This window comes from Musa acuminata, chromosome BXJ2-1 (genome assembly GCF_036884655.1).
Source record: "Musa acuminata AAA Group cultivar baxijiao chromosome BXJ2-1, Cavendish_Baxijiao_AAA, whole genome shotgun sequence".
In the NCBI taxonomy this organism is placed as follows: Eukaryota; Viridiplantae; Streptophyta; class Magnoliopsida; order Zingiberales; family Musaceae; genus Musa; species Musa acuminata.
Window position 1 is genome coordinate 1,798,951 of NC_088338.1, and position 23,643 is coordinate 1,822,593.

General features: G+C 36.5%; 2 protein-coding genes across 2 annotated transcripts; both read right to left on the reverse strand.

The window, feature by feature from the left end:
• Nucleotides 1–797: 797 nt before the first annotated feature.
• On the reverse strand, nt 798–3,622 carry LOC135597995 (protein DEEPER ROOTING 1-like). The gene is made up of 6 exons (XM_065091512.1): nt 2,615–3,622; nt 2,432–2,510; nt 1,565–2,103; nt 1,317–1,479; nt 1,171–1,215; nt 798–1,109 (listed from the first exon to the last, which is right to left on the reverse strand). Exons 1-5 carry the CDS (start codon nt 2,618–2,620, stop codon nt 1,196–1,198), a joined length of 807 nt encoding a protein of 268 aa, XP_064947584.1. The 5' UTR covers nt 2,621–3,622; the 3' UTR covers nt 798–1,109; nt 1,171–1,195.
• A 2,246-nt stretch (nt 3,623–5,868) lies between these two features.
• LOC135598378 (uncharacterized) lies at nt 5,869–23,059 on the reverse strand. Its single transcript, XM_065092070.1, has 13 exons — nt 22,528–23,059; nt 21,243–21,392; nt 20,925–21,137; nt 20,749–20,838; nt 19,777–19,893; nt 16,421–16,690; nt 16,077–16,233; nt 14,868–14,945; nt 12,989–13,089; nt 11,351–11,521; nt 9,327–9,401; nt 7,204–7,299; nt 5,869–6,490 (listed from the first exon to the last, which is right to left on the reverse strand). The coding sequence occupies exons 1-13, from the start codon at nt 22,924–22,926 to the stop codon at nt 6,155–6,157; spliced, it is 2,253 nt and encodes a 750-aa protein (XP_064948142.1). The 5' UTR covers nt 22,927–23,059; the 3' UTR covers nt 5,869–6,154.
• Nucleotides 23,060–23,643: the final 584 nt, after the last annotated feature.

Here is a 23,643-nt window from a genome sequence, read left to right on the forward strand (position 1 = left end):
AAGAGCTCAACAGAAGAGTATGAAATGCACCAACAAATGTTTTTGCAGAAAAATAAACAGAGCTTCAAAAAGCACTAGAAAATATACATTTCAAGCTCACCATTTCAGACCTTCCTTACCGACAAGGAAGAAAAGCGGATAAAATGTGTCATTTGTGATTTTTATGATGTGCCAAACAAATATTTCCAAGGATATGATACTGCAGCAAGAACTTACTGACAAGTGAAATCTTTGGCTCAAGTATATGCCATTCTGCTCATGTCATTCTGTTAAACAATCTAAAATGAGTCCTTATTAGTATTATATTTCTAGTTGCCGATGTGGTTTATGAGTTCATACTTGTCTGTTCAGATTCAGAGAGATGGAGAACTTTTTCTAACATCTAAAACACTAATTTGTATGCAATCACAGATAAAAGTGTTAATCCAGGATGCCAAACAATCATGTATATATTCTAATATTCACATTACTTTGACAAGTTATTTACTGTGGTTCCAGATTGTTCCTGTCTGGTATAGACTGTTCTGTCTAAATCACATTGGCATTTGCCAAAGGTGCAGGGATTTGCTTTCTTCACACTCTTACCTCTCCCCAGAGGCACACACTCACAAACTTATGCTGGTATGCGGCTTTTCAATCAAGTTAGGGGAATGTACCTGAAGCTCTTCCCCAAGTTAGTGGCATGTACATCAAGAGCAAAAATAATTGGTTAGTGGCATGTACAATAAGACCAAAAATACCGAAGAATCTAACTATGGTACAACCTCTTTGCTTCAGCCTACATTGGACAAAAGATCTGATCGAAGCATAACTAATAGTTTCTTATTTTCTTTAATCTTGCCTTAGATGTGCACAAGGAAAAGATGATTCATCAAACAATGTGCTGAATTATTCCAAAATTTGTCCTATAGACACCGCAAAAGTTAATGGTAAGAAATGTTCAATTTGATTGTCACAGCACAACCGAACCTTCTTCGACTTAGCCTTTGCAAGTTTATCAGCAGAATTCGTCGACCATACTGCTACTCTGTAACAATCCAATGCATGTTTGCATGTGTTTCTTATTCTATGTAACATTGAGGTTTTCCTTCATGTATAGAACTTTACACCTGCATGAACCCGGAAATTAGACAAAATTGAGTTAAGAATGAAGAGCTTTTGAGAACTTACCGAGATCATCTTTGTCAATTGGTCTCTAGATCTCTAGAACAATGACTGCAGGAAAGGTAAAAAAGCCAATCTTCCATTTAGCAGGTGTTCAAACATGCATTACCACATGTTGCTAGTGCTCAAATTCCAACAGTAACTGAACTTACACTCTGAATCTGTCTTGACCCATTTACACTGAGCTTTCTTCTTGTCTTCCTCTTCTCCTTCCCTTGTTCTCTCAGCTGGTTTGTTCTCCAAGTATTTCTTCTTTGATGAAGCTGGAGCAGAGTTTGGTTGGGACATCTTCTTGGCAAGAATTGCCCTCAAGATCTGTTATGCAGCATTGTGAAGCACTACAAAAGTTTCACCATCAATTCCGAAAATTTTGGTTGGTTTGCAATGCATGGATTCATACCTTCTCCATCCTTGATTCAGGCGCGGGATCCCTAGAGCTCGGAGCTGGTGCAAAGCCACCACCGCATACAAACACCTTCTTGAGAAGAAAGGAGATGGATTTCTTCTTGATCGTGTTGCGGTTGCCCAACAAAGAATCTCTCAATTTGCTTAGCATGATCTTGGTATTCGGCGAGAGGTCACCATTGTTCTCATTTTCCGAGCACTCATGCTTTGTGTTTGCTGTCCTATCGACCTCCAAGCTTGACGGGCAATTCAGGAATCTGTTCAGTGGCAGGTTAGCTCGATCTTCTTCACCGATCTCCGATCCATTGGACTTGAGTTTCGACTTGCGTGTCAGAAGCTTTTTTAGTTCTTTCTGTAGTTTGTTAACCTCTTCGATCGTGAAGTCCGATAAATCTTGTGAGGAATCCAAGTCTTGGGAGTACTCGACTCTATGAGATTCTTCCTTCAGATCATTGTTGCCTAATGTCCCAATTGTCAACAGTGCTTGTGGCCAGTCATTGGGTTCTTCTTTCTGATTGCCAGACATTGAAGCATCTAAAGAACACAATTGAGATCAGATTTCATTCAGCAAAGCTGAATTTTTGTAGCCACTGATCAATGTTATAATCATCTGTTGTTGTGAAAGGTGAAAGACATGATGAACTGGTGATATTCTTAGCATCTACAGAATCCTCTACAATATAATATCAAAGAAAAGGCAACAAAGAACAGACACATAAAATTCATAGTTATTTTGAGATATATAACTTATTTAGTGGAAACCACTGGAAACTGATGGAGGAAACAACAATCACTTGTATCAGACACAAATGCAAACATGGCAGAAACTATTTCATCCAAAAGCGAAGTGAGCTTTACTTACAATGGGCTGAACTCACTCCAGCATCAAATTTCTTCTTCTCCTGTCTGCCATGAAACTTGTTTTGCACCCAGCTGAGGATCTGAATACAAGACTCAAGTGCTATTGGAACCCTAACAGCAACATGGAAAAGCAAAATTCCTGGCTAGAAACATAAAAGCTACTTCAAGAGTTTCTAGTCCTTACTCTCATAGTTTCTTCAGTAGGACTAGACAGCAAAGGCCTCCCTCTCTGTAGTCCAAGAGTGTCTGTGATTATAATGGAAGAAAAGAAAGAACAGATATCCTCACAACTCTGGTCTTCAGCCAATAGGGAGTGTGGATGGTTAAATAGACTGGGAGAGCAGTGATGCAGAATCCCATGTCCAATCTATACTGCTGGTCTAATGGCATCATTTCCTATTGTCCAAGTCCCTAGACAGAGACTTCAAGCCCCTGAGACATCTTTTTTCCTCTCTCTCTCTCTCCCTCTCTACAACAGATAAAAAAAATAATGTTTTTAGCCACCTAAGCCACCCTTCTTCCACATATCTCCTAATAGATGTTGCATGACCATGGCATTTGGTTTGCAACACACAGGCATTGTGAGCATAAGATTCTGACATTAGCTTCTGCATCTTGAGCTTTTGCTGCAGATGAGCCCTTGAAGTTGCAGACATTTGATTGACATAGAAGAAGAGAAGTAATCACTGAGAAGTTGTAGGGAATTTGGGGTGCTCAATTAACATTAGCAGTCACCTACTCTTTCATGCTCTCTCTCTCTCTCTCTCTCTCTCTCTCTCTCTCTCTCTCTCTCTGTGGAGCAACCTGGGAGAAGAATATGCAGATAAATTCACCTCATTCCTTCTCAACACCCACATTCTTCCCTGGAAATCACAACCCTGCTGGAACACACACAACCATGGCCAGACAGGGCCTTCAAAGGATAAGGCTTGGACATGACTGCTTGTTTCCTTGGTTACATACAGCCTTTAACCCATTTCCACCTCAGGGTTTCTAGCTAGGCTTGTGAACTTTCCACTTTTCCAAGCTCTTGATAGAATAAGCAAACCAAGAAAGATGTTTCATGTGCTTACAAAGACATAGTTAGCATTTCTAGGGTAATTTGTCAGTGTAGTTATGCATATGTTATGAGACTTTTCTATATTTCTTGACTTTAATCTCCATCAATTGATTATTAGAGAATTATCACTTTTAGGTTAAGAAGACATCATGATTATGATAATATTTGGGTCAATTGTGACCCAATTGGCCCTTGATCAATTATAATTTTTCCTAAACCAATTTGTTCTTTTTAATGTTCTCAAAATCAAATATCATGTGGGACACACTTAACTATATGCAAGGACAGAGTCCTACTGCCCCCCTACATTAAAGGATGCAACAATGTGAATCCACATAACTATATAATGATTATACATAAGCTTAACTTATGATTAAGTATTTTTTTCCATCTTTAAGATGTTTATCCCATATATATATTCATATAATATGATTTGAACATTCTATATGATAAGTTATTTCACAATTTTGTAAGGTTACATGGAGTCTTATCTGTCTTGAGGTTCCAATGCTTGGAATAAACATTCCTGAACATGAATTGGGATGTCATGGACCTCCAAAGTTTTTTTTCTTTGCCTCAACCTACTGTTCTTGTTCTAATCTGACCATCAATTCCTATGGCTTAACTCTTGGAGGTTCATTGCACATATCAAAATATTTCAGCATCAGATATGAAGTGCAGCTATTGCAACTAGAACTGTAGCATAAGTCTCCATGTTTCCATGCATAAGTCTACAGTTCCAAAGGCTATCCATCATACACTCGAGTCCTCATCAAGTTTGGGAGATGGTATCTGATACAAATTTCAGGTTCCTGTAGCTCTACTGTGCAGCATAGAGACTATGAACTCTTAGATATGATCTGTAGCTTCTTCTGTAATCTGATCCACGACATTAAGCTTCGCATCACTCGCACTCAACACACCCACACTGACGCAATAAAACTATAAAGATGATTATTTTGACACGATCACAAGAAAGATCCAATTCGAACAGCCTTCACATTGCAGTGCAGTCGATAAAAGCGTCATGGAAAGGAGATCAATAATCTGAGGAGGAACCAAAAGCAAATTAAAAGTTCGAATGAGGATTAATGCATCAAAACCCAGAATCACAAGCGGTAAGAGAGAAGCATGCATACTTGTAGAGGCAACAAAACAGTATCAAGCGTTTGCATTTGTTTGATTGCAATCAATCACGTACGGTTACAGCAGCTTTTCACAGAGGTGAAGAGGAAGCTCCATTGAAGCAAGAGATGTGAGAGCATCGATGGGAGCTGACTGCCGTATCCTTTTTATTTTCCTGGGTGCAAGAGATTGAACAGCTCTGCCATGTGGTCCACTGGAGGACTAACCGGCGACGGGTAGGGTTTCCTCCATCTCCCTCGAGATGCATGTTGAGTGTGGAGGAGAGTTCCAAGTAGAAGAGAGCCAAGCCACCTCAGTCCAAGAGAAAGTGCATTGAGGAAGCCATGTGAGCTCGTCAAAGCTGCTCTGCTGCACACAAGTTAGGGTTCCAAGGTGCCTAGAGAACCCACAAGATACCTCCCCAAAATGGAAAGATCACAACTATCATTCATAAAATGTGTGTACATATTTAGAGTTTCATAGGCCACAGACAATGGCATGGTTTGACTTCTTGCCACTGGCTTTTGAAGATAAAAAGTGCGAGGAGGAGGAGGAGGAGCTCAGCAGTGACATCAAAGCATGTCAAGGAAACAAAAGATAAAGCTACAGTCAGCGAATTCCTCTTCAATTTATGATCTATTTAAAATAAATTTAAATTAGTTTTAAGGTTTTACCACAGGCTTCAAAATAAGAGTGAGTTGGAGTTCAGCAATGACATCAAAGCATGTGAAAGAAGAAGGAAACAAGAGAGCTGTTGTTTTCCCATTCAAGTTTCTTTCTATATTTTTTTGTTCTTTTTTACTCTAAATGTTGATAATTATGATGATGCATTTCCAAGCTGACTAGATGTGAAAAAGGTACTTATGCCCACTTCTGAAATTTAGTGGAGTAAGCTTCACAAATCCCTGTTTAGGAACCTTCTGTTTGTAACATTTTCCTTGGATTTTTCAATTGAGAAGGAAAATTGATTTACTCAAGAAAAGATACAAGTTAGAATAATGAATGCAGTTAAAAGTCTATTTAATCCACTGGGAAACTTGTCTCACAATGGCAGTGTACTTCTACTCCATCTTCCAATCTGTTTTCTTGTGTTCTAAATGTTTGAGAAAGAAAACTGCAGATAAATTCTTGTTCATGTAAACAAAATAATTCAATAGTTCAGTAGGGGTGTCAACCTCTGTTCCACCTTTTGCCTGAGATATGCTTGTATGATCAGTTCTACCAGCAGAAATTGGTAATGATTAGGACTTGAATTCCTCAACCATGAGTGTATTTTGTTTGGAAAAACCTATTCTTGATATTATCAAATACAACTCATAATTTACAAGCCAGTAGCATCAAAGGAAGAGGACCCCTGGCACTCTTTAAGGGTCATAAGCTATTCTTGACACTTCTATGCGATTTGGATCAGATGATACAGATGAAAATACAACCGTAAATACAATACATTATAGCAACTGACAACAGAGAGTAAACGATAGGCAAATGTACATAGTTAATAACATAATATACAAGTGCAGAACAAGGGAAGAAATCGGACTAATCGGAGCCGAAGCATAACTCGGTGCAGCACTCTGAACACGCAAGGCAAGATAGGGCTGTGCAGAGCTGTGTCATTACAATCACAAGCTGATCATTCAGCCTAGAGCAGGTCTTTATGAAGCATGGGCAACAGCAGCAGTAGGCTATCCTGCTACAGCAGCCAATGGCCTTGTTGTAGACGAGGGAGGTGGCAGGCTCTTTAGGCTCTCCAAGCACCGTAGGGTGATTTTCTATGGTTGCGGTTATATCTCCAAATCCAATGGCCATATCTCGTACCAAATTTAACAAGTTATCTTTGGAGCCAGCATGCTTTCTTGAATCTCTTTTCTTAACCTGTTGAGTTTTGCAAATTACATCAGCTCAAGCATTGTTGTGGTGAGACATGATGCATAATTTGTTGTGGCAGGTTTGCCTAGAACTTAATTCAAGCATAGTCAGCAAAATGATTATTATTGCAGGATCAAGAAAACTGTAGGTATCTTTTTTATATGAAAATTTAACATATATGATGGAAAAATATCAAAGGCAGAAATCTATGGAGTGTTGAAACTAAAATAAGTATCCAGCTTTTATCATATCAGAGTTCTCTTACCAAAGTCTTTGCTGTTGATGATGGAACTTAATACTGGGAGATTTGCTTAAAAGGACATCAGTAAGGGATGAGAAGTGAGGCAATTCAAATAACATGATTATGATATCTTAAATATATGAATCTAAAACTTTTCTTTATCTACAACTATTGTGAAGTGGAAAAACCAGAAAAAGAAATATTCTGATGGCATGCAGGTATTCATTAGAAATGATTGTTAGACATTGCCATATACCCGGTTAAGCCTAATGACCATAAATATTAGCAGTGATGCAAACTCTCTTTACAACTTAGAATCATTAGCATGCTTATTCAGTTTAATGTCTATGGCATGTGGAATAACTACTTTATGGGGAAGATCCTTTCATTTAAACAATATACTGAAGGCCCAGAATAATACATTACTGAAAATTGCAATAAAAATTAGTTTAAATTTTAATTATTAGATCATCAATACCTTTTTAAGTGACTCGTCCTTTTCTGTTTCCTTTTGAAGAAAGACCATACATGTATACTCCGATGGAATGCTACTTTGTATGCTCAATTTAGTAACCTATGGAATGAAAAAGAATAGAAACAAAGTATAAGAACTAGCAGCACTCATAATTTTCCATCTAAATATTGGAGCAGGCTGCAACACTACAGCGAACAAGCAGATGTGAAACCAAAAATTATGTCTTGGCGAATTAAAGGAAAACCTATTTGACAATATTGAAAAAATCTTAATTTCACTTTCTGAGATAAAATAAAATTTCAAGTGTTTGAGCTTATTAATTTGTGTTTGAGCTTACTAATTCAGCAAAAGAAATGGAATTTGCTTCCCATAATAAAAAATAGTGAGGTACTAAGTAAATAATATACAAGCATAAACAGAAGTCATCAAAGATGATCCCATGCAAGCATAGAGGTTGTTGCCATTACCAACTCTTAACATCCGGGGGGGCAACCTTGTCAGGGTGCCAACACTCTCCTATATAACACCTAATATATTAATTCTTTTACTAATTCATTTTAGTAACTACATCCAGGGGGACAACCTTGTCAAGGTGCTGAGCATAAATTGGCCGCCGAAGGAAATGACAGTACAATGAGTTGCTGAAACCATCAGCGTACTTAAGGTGGGACTTGCAGACCTGCAGACTTCCATCTTGTCCATAAATTTTCTCAAATTTAAAGAAGTAAGCCCACATTAGTTCTCTATGTAGTCCCCTACTTCTAACAGAGCAAAATGCTCTATGTGGCTTGCATTGAAGTGTAGGACTCATTCCAGCTATGCATTAAATAAGAAGTAAAGACAATTTGATACGACATGCAATTGGTGTGGCATGTTGAGGATGATGACCACAGCCAACGAGCATTCTATTGAAGGATGGTCAGATAAAGATCCTAAGAGCAATTGAAATCCATATGCTCTCAGTGGAAATATCAAAGTTGTGGCAGACCTGGAGGAAGTAAAGAGCAAAGGCAAGGCGGAGATCCACATGATATGGATGGAATCTTTGAAAAGACAACAATATGAGATTTTTCCAAAGATCAATTATCGTAAACTGCATTATTGGAAAGTTAAACAGAAGTTTGACTCGCTAGTGAGTTAATGTGCCTCCAAAGAGTTCAGTGGACTTTAGAGACTTTTGTGCCTTGTAAAAATGTCTTTCTTGTAATTTTCTTCTTTTCTTCTCACTCTAGCATATCCTCATCTTTTTCTCTTGTACTAATTTAATGTTAAATCAAATAAATCCACAGTTTTGGACTATCTTTGAATTGAGAGAAAAGTTTCTTGTTCATGAGCTGACTGAACAATTAAACTTGAATGTACAAGGTTACACATATAACCAAGTTTTCATATTTCAAAATTAAGATAAAAGAATCGAGTGTGGATCCTCATTTTGCACAAATGGTAAAGAAATTAACATAAAATGCTATGAAATCATCGTCATGATACAAACCACAAGATCAAGAACCATCAGAAGAACAAGTAGAGCTACTTAACAGCCGCAAAAATTACAATATATGAGCTCCTGTCCACGAGATATACACCATGACTAGACTAGTAACTGAATATGCAAAGTAGGAACTCAACAAATTGAAGTCTCATTCTCAAGATCCAAATTGTTTTCTTTTTTACAATAAATGATAAATCTGATGCTTATCTTTCAAATGAATCACTTCTAATTTGTAGCAAGAAGTCTTGTGCAATATCTAAAAAGTGTTTTGATTCATTATTCATTGATTTCTAGCTAAAGCATACTGATATTTACTGAATATTTACTCTTACGAAATTATAATTCACTGAAAAAACCATAAAACAGGATTTTTTTTCCCCTGAATCTTTAAACCTTGGTTATAAAAGTCGACATCAGTATAATGGTGGGCCCACAGAAATGGTTTCTCTGCTAATACAAAACAGTTAGCCACACACATTAAGGTCAAAGCAAGAATATAATATTTTAAACTAAACCTAAAAAAGCATGAAAAACCTATGAGGTTATGACATAATTTAGTTAATTTGCATATTTAACTGATATAGTCATATAAGAAATTCTTGTTACAAGTGTCACATTAGGTGTAGTAGCAACAAACCTTTTCCTTGAGCTGTTTGCTTTCAGAAAACCATGCCTGAGCTGTAAGAAGATCTATATGCTGCTTAACAAAAGCCTGCAAAGACAACATTACTTAGGAAAATTATTGATCTCTCTCTTTACTAATTTTGATATGAATAAAAAGGCAAATACATGGGCATAAACATTATACCAAAAGCAAAAACTGTCATTTGCAACATAGGAATTTTGTCCTAAAATTTCTCATTTTAAATAAAGAAATTTGCAATCCATGAATGTTATAACTTACAACTTAATGTGGTTGCATAAACTATGGTACTGATTCCACTCTAAATACATCTTCCTTTGTCATTCTCCGTATATATGGTGCTGTAAGTACTTGTTTCTCCTCAGAATGATGTACGGAGATTGTAAGAAGGTACCATCATTATTGGCATAATGTGTATATCTCATCATTCATCAGTTTTCTGAAGTTTTTGTTGAAAATTGAGAGAATATTGATGGATAACACTGTTATCATAAATGACTTGACAACTTTAACAAAGAAAACTGTCACAGTGCTGTGTATTCATGTTTTCTCTTCCATGAAATGAACTAAAAATGTCACAGTGAGTTCTTAGTTGCAGATTTGATTGATTTAAATCTTCTATGCTTTCCCCATTTCTAGAAATTCTGAACGACAACTTGAAATAATAAGTTGGTTCTAATTTAAAGATAAAGTAGATGTTCTTCTGGGTATACATCCAAATTGAAACATTTTATCAGACAGAAGATCTAGTAATGATGTCAGCCACTCAATAGGCATGTCAAGGCATCTTTACTCCATCCAGATGTACGACATAATACACAAGGCAATACCCAGTTGAAAGTTGAAACTACAAATTCACAGTGAGACATTAGCTCTCTAAGTATCTCACCGAAAGAAGCAGAGATCAAGATAGATAGTGGTTCTAAATCTAATTGGCCAATAACTACTACCACAAGAAGATGGTACCCCTTTTCTTTTTTTGTGAAGAGGATTGCATCAAGGTCAGGTCACTCCAAACAGAAATAAATGGAAATATATATTCTGAATATTAATCTTAAACATGCTTGGAAGAGTTGTTTACATACGTGACAATCATTGTGTCCTCATCGTTAGTTCACCATGTTTAAGGTGTGTCAGATATATGAAAATCTAACAAAACAACAGATATGCCATAATTCAGTTCAACTTGTTGTAATGTGATAAAGAAACCTTTCTCCAAAATAGCCATCGAATTTTGTGCATGTAGATAATGACAGGCATTTACAAAGAGAAAAAGATAGAAGTGCAAGTTTGTTGCAACATTTTTTTTCTCTGTCTACTGCAAATCAGAGTCTATGGTACCAAAGCTGTCCTAGTTTACTGACATGACCCAATTCCTACTAATGTTCTGACACATGATATGTCGATGGATGACATGCAGAGGAGGAAGAAGAGAAAGAGGAGTGAGCCAGCGAAGGCGGGCAGGCAGCAAAGGGCTTGGGCTATCAAGACACAGAGAGAGAGAGAGAGAGAGAGAGAGAGAGAGAGATCTTTCTCTCTCTCAGTCAACTGAATGTAGCAGAGGGAGATTTTTCTCCAGATAGATGGAAAACCATATAAAATATACTGAAACTTTTAAGTAAGATTTAAACACAGTTGTGGTTTTCTCTATACTCTAAGATGCTCTTAATAAATTAAATAAAGGGAACCTAGTTATATATGAATTTTGAACCAGGGTGAGGGGGAATTCTGAAAATAAGCATATGTGCTCAAAAGTTTTAATGATGACTGGCTCTGCAAAAACATGGCACATGACACAGCATATATTGCCGGTTCATGCCAGCATGGGCATCATGTGATGCCACTCCAACCAGATGCCAAGTGGGCACCATAGAGCAGCAGGAAACCCCATGGTCATGTATACCACAAATATTCGGCAAAAAAATTGACATTGAACATCCTAACAAGGGAAAATATAGTGAATATGTCATAAATAAGTTCATATGATGAAAAGTAGAAGGATTAAACAGGCATCTTACTTTCTCAAGAGGGAAATCTTTTGTGTTCTGCACCTTCATGTCAATAACAGTATCACTCATGTCAGCCAAGATTCCCTTAGCTTGAAGAGTTTCTGGGAACTTGCCATAACATCTGCCTGATATAATCAATGGGCATTGACCCGAGAGATCTGGAATATGGATAGGGTATACCTGAAAGAAAACCAAGCAAGCTTCAATACTATTTTGTCAAAAAAAAAGGACCATAAGAAAGATCATTGAAAAGAAAAATAGTACACGCCCTTATGTGAAGCAAGTGAATCATAAATTGTTTGATAATGAGATAAAATGGATCTATAAAGCAAAACCTTACATATCATCTGGCTAGGCAAATAACCTGAATAAGTTGGACTCGCCATAATTGGAAGTTATCAAAGCGGTGTGTAATCCACAAACCTATGTCAACTGATCCTTTTATACATTGTATTCAATATTCACTATTTTCATGCCCATAAAGCTGGTATACTACTCCAGAAATGAATGCATAGAGTCCCTTATTGGTCTGCAAATGTATACATACTACTCCAGAAAGCTGGTTATGATATCATAAAAGAAAGGTTATGATGAGATCATGAAACAAAGGAGAAATCCAGAAACTTAAGAATTAAGGTCAGTAAATGGAGGAGGGAAATGTGAATGGTGGCATTGCAAATGACCATAATTAAAAGATTTTAGCCATTGCTGATCCTTTCTCCTGTGATGTCAGGTTCCAAACATTTCATGCCTGAAACATTCTGATAATTTGGATTTAATAATGATTTTTTATGCGTTACTCATTAAGAAAAATGGTGAAGGTTGTCAATTAAAAATAGTTAAAAATAATGATATTTCAAGGAAATGAGACTTTGCGATGTAAAGGGCATTACATAAAAGAAATGAATGCATAGAGTCCCTCATTAGTCTGCAAATGTATACATACTACTCCAGAAAGCTGGTTATGATGTCATAAGAGAAAGGTCATGACATCATGAACAAAGATGAAACTTAAGAATTAAGGTCAGTAAACGGAGGAGGGAAATGGGAATGGTGGCATTGCAAATGACCATCATTAAAAGATTTGAGTAGCCATTGCTGATCCTTTCTCCTATGATGTCAGGTTCCACACTTTTCATGCCTGAAACATCCTGATAATTTGGCTTTAGTAATGATTTTTTATGCATCACTCATTAAGAAAAATAGTGACCGTTGTCAATTAAAAATAGTAAAAAATAATGATAATTCAAGGAAATGAGACTTTGCGATGTAAAAGGCATTACATAAAGCATAAAGTAACAGAGAAGATAACAATATCACACAACATGGATGAGACCTACAAGATTAATTTAGATTTTACAATACAAAAAAGAGATATTATGGAAACTCTTGCACTATTGAAACCAGTACAACATCTGAAGTTCTGGAGTAACTTCAATTTCAAAATAATAGGCAACAGCCATGTGAGAAATCACCTCAATTTGCATGCACGATTAATAAGTAAAAAATATGGCCTAGAACATGAAAGAGGCCCAATGAAGGGGATGTGCTGTTTCTGCTAAACAATGGTGGGGAAATTGGTCACTGTATTCCATCCCTGTTACCACTTGGCACTCAATTGTAGAAACTCACTATTCCAGAACATACCTCAAATTCATCAAGATAACTGAAGAAGTCAACAGTCACATTCGCAACGATGGTGGATGAAGCTCTATGAAACCATCTTTGAATACACATTTCAATTAAATCTAGAGATAAATTAAAGCTGCAATTAGATTGACAAAAGAGAAATCTAGAAAACTATTAGGATTGACATCATCTGAGAAATTTAAGTAAATACAACCAATAATGTCTCTAGAACACTATTTTCTAAAATGCTAACACAGATGCATTATTATGGATAGGCACATCCACCTACAATAAAACATTATATTTAACAAAGCAGAGGTTAAGAATCCACCATTAAATGCCCACCTGCTATTTCAACATGCCATTTTAAAGTTTTAACAGGCTACCGGTAGAAAGAAGGAAATTTCTTATTCTGGAGGATGATTTAGACAATTACTAGGGGAACTCAAATGACATAATTCAAAATTGATCCAATTAGGCCTACCCTAGGAAGACATCAATTTACTCAAAATGCATATTGATCTTTACATTTGAAAACCACAAGATATAAAGTACCACTATCCCAAAGAATTTTATAACTTTGTTTCCTTGGGATTATCTAATAATAAATCTTAGTTACAAACATTGACAACAAGCACCATAAACATAGTTATTAAACATTACTGCTCATCACTTGTATTAGCATTTAGGACATGTGAGAGGCTTGAAGTCGTCAAGATCACGATGTGACATGACTATAAAATGTTACACTTGATGCCTGTTTTGTTCAGAATGACCAAGACCCTGCACTTGGTCGGTTTAAGAATTCAAAGAAGTAGGATAATCTACTACTTGACAAGGTTGCAAATCTACTACATCAATGTAGATAAGTTTCCAAAAAGAACAGAGTTGTTAACATGGAGGGAACACAAATGAAAATTCATCCACCTGCCCAAACCCATTAGATGACAGAAGATGATGATGATGATGATCAAGTACACTCAGAAACTGCTAATTGAGGCACTTTGAAATAACACTAGTAAAATTAAGAGTCATATAATTCTTTCTTTTTTTTAATAATATATTTTTATCCATTTGTTTATATCTCTTACACCACTAATCTAGTTAACTCACCTTGTCTAATTGGTATATTTTTAGATCTCCTTCAAACAAGTTCAAACCACCTTAAAATGGTTTTCCCACATTTTATCATCAATAGAAACAATCCTTCATTATTCACAGATGCAACCACTTCTTATTTTGGTTTTTCTATTAACTCCAAAGATCTATCTTAACATAGTCATGTGAAAGATAAAACGTCTTTTAATATATTACTTTCTAACTTCCTACATTCATACTGTACAAAAACCAAAATATAAATGATGGAACTGGTTCACTAGATCAATCAGTATCCCTACATCAACTGTGAAGGTTCACTAGATCAAGATTGGGACTGGTTTTGGCTCTGAAAATTTGTCGGATTGACCAGATTAAATGATGGATTGAAGTCAGTTCAATACTAATTTTTAAATTAAGAAAATAAAGTTTTATAAAAAAACAAATGGATACGTTCAATTATTATTCTATGTGCATAATAACACGAAAATAAAATTATATTATCTTTGGACTTATATGCCATATTATAACTATATAAGTGCTATTTTGCAAACTAGCCCAATTTTTTTTTCTTCTGAATGTCTCCAATCCTCTTTTAGTTAAAACGATGTTTAGTGCTTCCAACATATGGACAAAGAACATCTCATCACCAATGGATGGACAAAAGTACAGGCAAGAAAAATATAAATACATGACAAGTGAAATGGTTTCAAGCACGGTCTCTGCAGAAAGGATAATACTGAGGAAGAAGCCATAATATGGGTGCCTGAAGAACCCAACAAATTTGAAAAAAGCAACTGACCTGAATCATATGCAGCATCATACTGTCCCCTCCCGATTGATGCCAACATTTTCAAGAAGTAATGGTTGCAATAAGAACCTAATAAAGAATTTCCAGTGTGACAAAAAAAAAACAAGGGAGTCTAAATTAGTACAGAGAAAAGCCCTGATGGTTTTTCTTAAAATAGTAGTTCAACAAATGAATAGTATAATTGTACGACACAATATTAGTTTAGGGATTGATAAGTTAATCAAGGTATAAAAAGCATAAACTTCAAGAGCACAGAGAGGAAAAATAGAATAAAAACCTTGATTTTCATAAGAACCAACCTCTCAAAACTATCAAAAGCAAGGACTGTATAGTAATCATTGATAAATTTTAAAGACAAGCCTAGATCAGATAAAAGGAACTATCTTACACATGTGATAAAATTTAAAATATAATGAAATGATTTGCTAGCGACATTTAGTATTCGGGAAACAAATTTCCAGTGAAGTTGCAGATTACAATGATCACTTCTGAGTGTGTGCAAGATCTGGACTATGCAACATTCTAGTTGCAGATAATGGTTCTGGCCATGAATACAACCATCAACAACAAGAGTAGTTATTCAAATTATTTCAAAGAAAAAAATTTTGATTTGCAGTTACATTTGCAGTCAGTCTCAAACTTAATTTTTTTGTCAACCATTTCAATTACAACCAAAATACATCACAAGCAAGTTGCCAGTAGTTAAAACCAGAGCAGACCAATCTGAGAAATCCTTTACCACCAATTTTGGTTTCGTAATTCAGATTCAGATTATTAAAACCACTACGTAATTTCATGAAAAACGAAAAAAAAAAAACAGCAGTCGAGATTTTTCACACAAACATCTAAATTGAAGAGGAGTGTTCATATTCACTATAATTAACCATTACCTACACCGAAAGTTGAAATTCGAGTAGAAATTGATCTGCTATTACATTTGCAGTTACATTTGCAGTCAGTCTGAAGCTTAATTTTTTTTGTCAACCATTTCGATTACACCCAAAATACATCAAAAGCAAGTTGTCAGTTGTTAAAACCAGAGCAGACCAATCTGAGAAATCCTTTACCACCATTTTGGTTTCATAATTCTGATTCTGATTATTAAAACCACTATGTAATTTCATGAAAAACAAAAAGAGAAATTCACACAAACATCTAAATTGAAGAGGAGTGTTCATATTCACTATAATTAATCATTACCTACACCAAACGTTGAAATTCGAGGAGAAATTGATCCACTATTTTCCAGATGTGTTTTAAGAGTATGACAGATGTTGCGCTCGTTTTCAACAGCTCCATCAGTTATGAGAAAAATTTGCGGAATTGAATTTTTTGTACTTGACAGCAAACCTACTGCCTATGAGGAAAGAATCAGAAGAATCAATATGCAGAATTTGCTTACAATGTTTGTAAAAAAGAAAAGAAATAAAGAACACAAATATTGAATTTAATGTATGCATGAGAGCAAGTTAAGCACATCCTACTGCTACAGACAAAAATTCAAACAGATGGCATCAACATGGTAATATGTCATATTTGTTTACCTCATTTAAGGGGTGCATTATGTCTGTTCCACCCTCTGCAACAAAATTATTGTTCATCCACTGGATAGCATTTTCTATCGTATCTGCAGTTGCAGGCTCCAAACAGGATGAGAAAGAGTGCAACTCAGCATTGAAAGCTATTATATCAAAATAGTCTCCTGGTCTGAGCTCCAACAGTGATGTAGATACTGCACTCTTAACATTCTCGATGGGCTTCCCCTTCATGCTTCCACTTATGTCAATGACAAAAACAACTTCATTTTTGAAGGCCTATCACATTAGAACCAAAAGAGTAAAGATAGAGAATTTACAAGCTAACATAATTAAATCATTTTCACAAAAAAGGAAAACTTGGTGAAACAATATTTACATGTATCCTAAATTCCAAAATATATGCAAGTACTATATGTTATGTATTACTTTTTTGTGCATCAATGCTTAGATCATTTTCAGAAGAAAATGCAAACAAGGAAATAATTGAGACTATAGTGCCAACAAGAAATGATAATGCTAAAATATTCTCCAAACACCAGGGTTTTGATTAGGGATCGCCTTTTCACTCAGACCGGTACGAAATAGGCACACGTACCAATCTAAGCATTGGCCGGTACATGGACCCACCTCGGTCTAGTTCACCATATAAGAGAAGTGGTAAACCCTAATTCCCACTTCTCACGCAAGCGTCATGGCTCACAAGCATCGACTTTGCCTCCACAGGGCTTACGAGCGGTACCTCCGCCTCTGTAGAAAAATAATATTATTAATCTAATAAATAAAGATTATTTTATACAGTAATTAATAATATACTGTTAATAATATATTATTTACTATTAACAACAATTAGAAGGGAATAGTATAACTGTTAAAAGGGATAAAAAAGATCACCCAATGAAACCGACAGTGAGAAGTCAGAACTCAGAAGAGAAGCAGCGATGAGGAGCAATGGACAACAATAGCGGTAGCGGAGTTGCGGATAGCAACAAGCAACGTTCAACAGCAGCGATAGCAGCAACAGATAGCAACAGCAGATAGCGGACAACAGCAAAAGCTGAGGAGACTCAATCGACGACAGAGGAAGACTCGAAGGCAGTGGGAGAAATCGTCGACGACGAAGGCAGAGGGAGAAATCGTCGACGACGAACGTAGAGGGAAAAATCATCAACGGAGGAGGTAGAGGGAGAAAGCACATGCTAGGGTTGGGAGTTGAGGTCGCGCACAGGTTTTGAGGTAACTGCGTGCGTTAGTTGGTTCAATCGAACCAACTAACGCACATTTAACTGAACCCAATTACCCTATATCAACCAGGCGACACCTTACTGAAGCGTGCCACCTGGACCTTATATGAGGCGCTTGGGCCTCACCTCGCCTCGCCCATATATATATATATATATATATATATATCTGTTTTTTTGAACTCTGTGGATGTTTGTGAAAGTAAAAAGGCAAAAGTTGTTGCTTTTGTTAGCATTGGTTGCACTTGCTTGGCCACCTTATGGCCAAACAATCAATGGCACCTAACCCAATCATTTAGCTCATATCTTTTAATAAAACATTAGATCAGACTGGCTAAAGACAATCATATAAGAAGATAAAGCATAGATGGTGTTCCCTTGTGGTATTCCATGGTCGACACTATCTTTGGAGAGACACCAACAGCAAATCGAAGAGAGAAAATGTAGTCTTGTTGAATGCTCTTATAGATGAATCTCTCATGGGCTCACATTTGGGATTATAAGAGGCTTGAAGTCTATAGATAGGTATTGTGGACAATGATGAATGATGTGTCATTGTTGGACAATGATCTAGAGGGCTTTAACCTTATGAACTTGGAGAGGGAGTTGATTATAGTCACTATCTAATACCCTATTCTGGAGGAAGAATTCATTGTCGTTAGTTGATTGCCTATTCTCAGCTGGTCTGTAGTAACAATGTTGTACTTTTTTATGCTACTGATAAGTGATGGACTAATCATTTCATCTGTCTCTTAAAAAAACCTCCATGAGTGAAATAGAACAGTAGACTAGTTCAGATTCCAAAGATATAGGCATGACCTGTTGCAAGCTGCCTCCAGCAAGCTTGTATGAAAAAGCATGAACTGGTTATTATGATCACTGTTAGTACTCTCTACCTGCCTCCAAAGAGTAAATTGACCTTTAGGACAAACTACATCAGGAATTCTAAATTTTAAAGCTGTTTCCGAGTCGCTACTACCAGACAGTGAACTAGTACATGAAATCAAATGTTGAAGAAAATGTTCAAAAATGACCAGAAATGTAAAATATTTGTTATCTTAGATCTATTATTCAACAAGAAGGAAATGAAAAAGATAATGTTTATATAAGAAAAGTTTGGGTGGTTAAGAAGTGGTGCATTCTGTTGCATGTAGCAATAATTAAATACATATTCCAACAAAAGGAAACTCATTATCGTAATAATTTTACAACTAGGTACAAATTATGCTTCAAGAAGTTGGAACTTTAGAAGTGAGAGGACCATAAGGTTGGTTAATGGTACCAGGAAAGGTAAAGTGAAAAATTAATGTACTAGTGGTAAGTGACAGGTATGCTTAGCTGATCATAAAATGAAAAGAACAAATAAGGATTACAGTATTTGTGATAATAAGAGAATTACATGAAAAATGAGCAAAAAAATCATCAAAGAAGATCCGGACATATCAGAGAAAAATAAAATATTGCGTGTGCAAATAATGGAAGATACTTCAATTCCTGTTAAAGGTTCCAACTGAAAGAACAAGGAAAAGAAGGTTGGCGACATTGAAAAAGAGAATGTGATTGTTGGATTATCTAATTGACACCAGGAAAGCCAAACGGCAGGAAAAACTTGCATGCAGCTGGTTCTATACAATTAAGAATAAAGACTTCCTTGAGGTGTAATTTCCAAGCAGCTGTTGTCTTTCAGAGAAGAATTGTGTACCCACTATAAAGTTGTTGATAGTCAAAGAATATGTCAATTTTTCAATAAGACCTCCCTTGGTTCAAATATTCTCTAAATTCAACGTCTCAAAATTTTATGTGACAAGTAAAGATCATAATGATGATGACATCAAGAAAACAAGCATTTACTTTTCATAGTCCTGGTCCAATCAGCAAGACAACAACAATTTTTAATGGAAAATCTCAAATTTCTTAGCTTCGCTTGTTATTTTACAATTATTTATCAAGCCTGTCTTACTTCTGAAAAGCTAGCCTACTTAAAGTTTATATTGTTACATGAAACATGAGTTAGAATCTTGCAGTGTTGGTCATTGAAAATCTGAAGCCAAAATTTATATTGCAAGCACAAAATACAGGGAGCTATACTTTGAGTTGAAAATTGAAATTCACAGAGAGATTAACCTTTGTTTTCTGGTTACTTCCTGGAAAAAGATAAAGGCTGAACATCTCTCTCTGGTCAACGTCATGTGTTGTTGGAGATTTCAAGAGTATGCCACCGAAAAAATCATCTGAACAAATCTGTACAAGATAGGACAAGAAATGTAATAACAAAAGTAGTAAAAATTGCTTATCTATTAACTAATGCATTAAATGGGCAAATAACAAATAACTGCAACAGAACATTCAGCAGTCTTCTTTGTCATATTCACATCAATATAGTAGAAGGAACTATGCCCATCTTTCCTAAGCTATCTTTGGATAAAATCCATGTATAATTGACCATAGTTCTCAAAAAGAGTTAGCACACAGGTCTCCTAATGTATTATGTTACCTCTAGCTGTTACACATTTATCTTCTTTTCACTTATCATATATATACACATTTTGAACATTGTATTATAAATTGGTTAAGCATTTATTGACTCTATCATTTATGTGGTTTTCTGCTCATTTGTTCAAGTCATGTCAGAGAGTCATTTTATTTGGACCCTTAATTCCCCCATCATTGTTCCACAAGTTTTAAAAAGTAAAACCACATATGAATATATATATATATATATATATATATATATATATATATATATATATATATATATATATATATATATATATATATATATCATGCAACTAAATAAATTGACAAATGAAACATAGAATAATGCAGATCCGAATAATTTACAATCCTAAATTATTCTAAAAGCCATATGCTTTACCGTCAAGTACAAGTGTATCTCAACTTTAACTTGCCATGTGATCCTGCTCATTGTGCTGCCTTTTAGGAAAGAATAATATATAACTAAAGCAAACTATGAGAGCAACGCCGTGATTTGGAACACAATTGTCAGCTTGTGACAATAAGCTGTAGAGAGCCTAGCTTGGAAGACAAAAGTTCAAAGTTCTATAGAATTATGAACCCCAGAAAGTTGGAACTTACACTAAATGAAAAATCAAAATCTTTATTTGACCAGCTTTCAACGTCTGCTTCATACAAAAAAGTCAACTTCCCCGCTTGGCGACTTTTTTCCTGGTAGAAGAATGGGAATATACCATTAACTGATCTGATCATCTTCATTTGCTTTATATGTTTGCTAACATACCACACATTATCACCTTCAAAGGATGGCTTGTTGTCTGCAACATAACCTCCTTTTCAGTGCCAATATTCACATTCAAGTGAATCTTTTCTCTTTTTGAGAAAATTTTTCCAAATGGAGTGATGTATTCTGGAAAATTGAAAGGCACAGCAATAAAAAACTGGCCATCCTTATAAATTAACTTCTGAGACCATCTCACTTTAATAGATATCTCTGATCCTCCATTGACCTAAAAAGGGAGACAAAACAAAAGTTGACTACACATGAAATTATCTATAACATTTAGAAATAGAGCATGTGATCAGTAAGGGACCAAGATGAATGACTAAATCACCTGGGGAATTGTTAAGAAAAACATCTGGGGCTTTAGGAGGCCACCACCTTCAATTTTAGCTGTGTTCTCCATGATATAGTCTTCTAGTTCAATCACCTGGGTATAGTATGATCTTCCACCAACCTCAACCTCAACACCTAGAATGGAACCCTGTTAGCCAAACCATGCTTAGCTTGAGAAGAAAGCAAAAGCTAACAAAATATTTGCAGGAAAATAAGCCAGTGATCAAAAGAAAGAATGAATTTCTCATTAATCTGTCGACATTTCATATAAAACAATTTGGTAGAGGAGTATACCTTTAACGGATCTATCATATAATAACTATGAGAAAGAACACTACCATCATTTAATCACTGAATGAGACTGTACACCACTTATGGTTATAAAAAACTATAAAGAAGAAATTTATTGATAATGGCAAAGATAAATTTAACATTACCTTAGCTGACTCAGCAGTTTCTATCTGTTTCAGCCAAATTTTGATTTCTGTCGTCTACTTAAACCATATGATATTTTAAGCCATCTATCATGCAGACATAATTTCAGGATCAAACAATTCAAAGACGACAAACATATAACAAAAACTATGAGAATTGGCAGCACTCTAAAGTACATTTCATTTATTGAAGTAACATCCAACAGCTTAAAAGTCAGCTCTGGTCTAGGTTTGGCACCTAACAAAGATTTGTCAAAAACCATTTTTGGGAGAATTCAAATGCCACTGCTCGTTCAGATATTGAGCACTAGCTCAACTTATGCTTGTTTTTCTCAGGGCATATATCGCCATTGCCAGAACACAAAAGTAAAATTTTCAGCTTTCATGTTTTCTCACTGTCTCTCTGGTGTTATTATTACCCAGACTCTCATGCATTGATAATTTTTCAAGCTCAATTCTCGTCAGCCCATCAATCTAGCTGATAATGTAATAATAGCACCTAATACAACATACCAGGTATTATGAACGTTATGCCTGCCCACGAGGCGACTTTTCGAGCTTCAAATCTTTAATCATACAGCAGATGAAGATATTTTCATCAACCAAACTGTTACTAGTTTATGTAGTCCAAAAGCATTAACAGAACTAAGTGGGGATTAGAGTTCTGGTGGGCAATTGTTTACCTTAGCAGTGACAAGTCATCATTCACAAAATAGATACCCTTTTCCTAACATAAATTCCAACAAAGGGAAATCAAAATTTTCACTTAGGAAACAGATTTGACGGAATCATAGAGTAGAAAACGGAATCGCCATCGGAATCGAGGCAAAAGGAACCAGATTTTCTCACCTGCTCGCCCATGGGAACCACCAGCCGGCAGTCGCAGCTCTTGTTCCGCATCACGCAGTGGACCCGCCACCGGCCGCTGACGGCGACGAAGGCCGCGTCCAGGAGGCACTCCACCTCCAGCCCGACATCCCCCATCTGGAGCGGGATCAGCGCCGGCGGGTCGCACGCCCCGTACACATGCGGCTGGTAGCTAGGGATGTCCGGGTTGTCGACGATCGCCGGGTCGGAGATGACCGCGTACACCATCGGCGCTGTCGGCAGGAACGGCTCCGACGACCGCTCCATCCCCGTGGCCGGCCGCGGTGGCGCCGCGAACTGCCGTTCCTTCCCGGCGTAGACCCGCTTCGCCAGCTTCAGCCCGTCCTCGACGGCCGTGGCGAACACCTCATCCACCGCCATGACCGCTCGATGTCGATCCGACGGTCCAGATCCCACGAGGAGGCCACACCGAAGCCTCCGACGGAGTCGAAGGCCGAGATTAATAGCATCCAACGAGGAGAGAACCGATCGGACGAAAGGAATGGGAATCGCTTTCGAAGCCGCACACCGTTAGCATTCATTAAAATTGTACCAATTTGCATATGTATCCCTTATGATTTCTGTATTTACTCCTTCCCATTTCAATTCAACATTTATATCCTTAAAGCACTCAATAACTTACAAATTAATATATACAAATCATCTGAGTCGAATAGATCAAATGCTAACATATGAATGAATAAGTATACATAATTTCAAAATATTAAATGTATATAATATGATATAATAAAATTTGACGGAAAACATTTTGCTATTTCAAATATTTGTAAGGATTAGATATGTAAAATTCTCTCAACGTTATTAGATGGCGCAATGAATCTTTGGTGTCCGATCAATGACCGCTGAGGTGTGAACGGACGTCGAACTGTGCCGTTACCCTACGGATGGAGGGATTCGACCAATGAGCTGTCTGGGTCTGTGGAGCCCTCAAACCGTAGGACGCATTAAATAATGCCTCCTCCGGGAAACTTCTCTACCCTTTTCTGTACCTTCTACCTTTCCCAATCAGAGAGCGGCGAGTCTATAGAGGATAACGGGACCCGCGCAATAAACGTGCTCAAACGTCAGGCAAGTGGG

Bases quoted from the DNA above. Each gene is read 5' to 3' on its own strand.
- LOC135598378 (XM_065092070.1), bottom strand. From the start codon at position 22,926: ATGGCGGTGGATGAGGTGTTCGCCACGGCCGTCGAGGACGGGCTGAAG. The intron at 21,138-21,242 runs GTGATTTAGTCA...CTCCCTTTTTAG, and splicing joins TTTTCTTAACAATTCCCCAG to GTCAATGGAGGATCAGAGAT. The intron at 7,300-9,326 runs GTTTGTTGCTAC...TTCATTCCATAG, and splicing joins GCAAACAGCTCAAGGAAAAG to GTTACTAAATTGAGCATACA.
- LOC135597995 (XM_065091512.1), bottom strand. The intron at 2,104-2,431 runs GTAAGTAAAGCT...TGTGTTCTTTAG, and splicing joins TGGAGTGAGTTCAGCCCATT to ATGCTTCAATGTCTGGCAAT. The intron at 1,480-1,564 runs GTATGAATCCAT...GCTGCATAACAG, and splicing joins CTGAATCAAGGATGGAGAAG to ATCTTGAGGGCAATTCTTGC.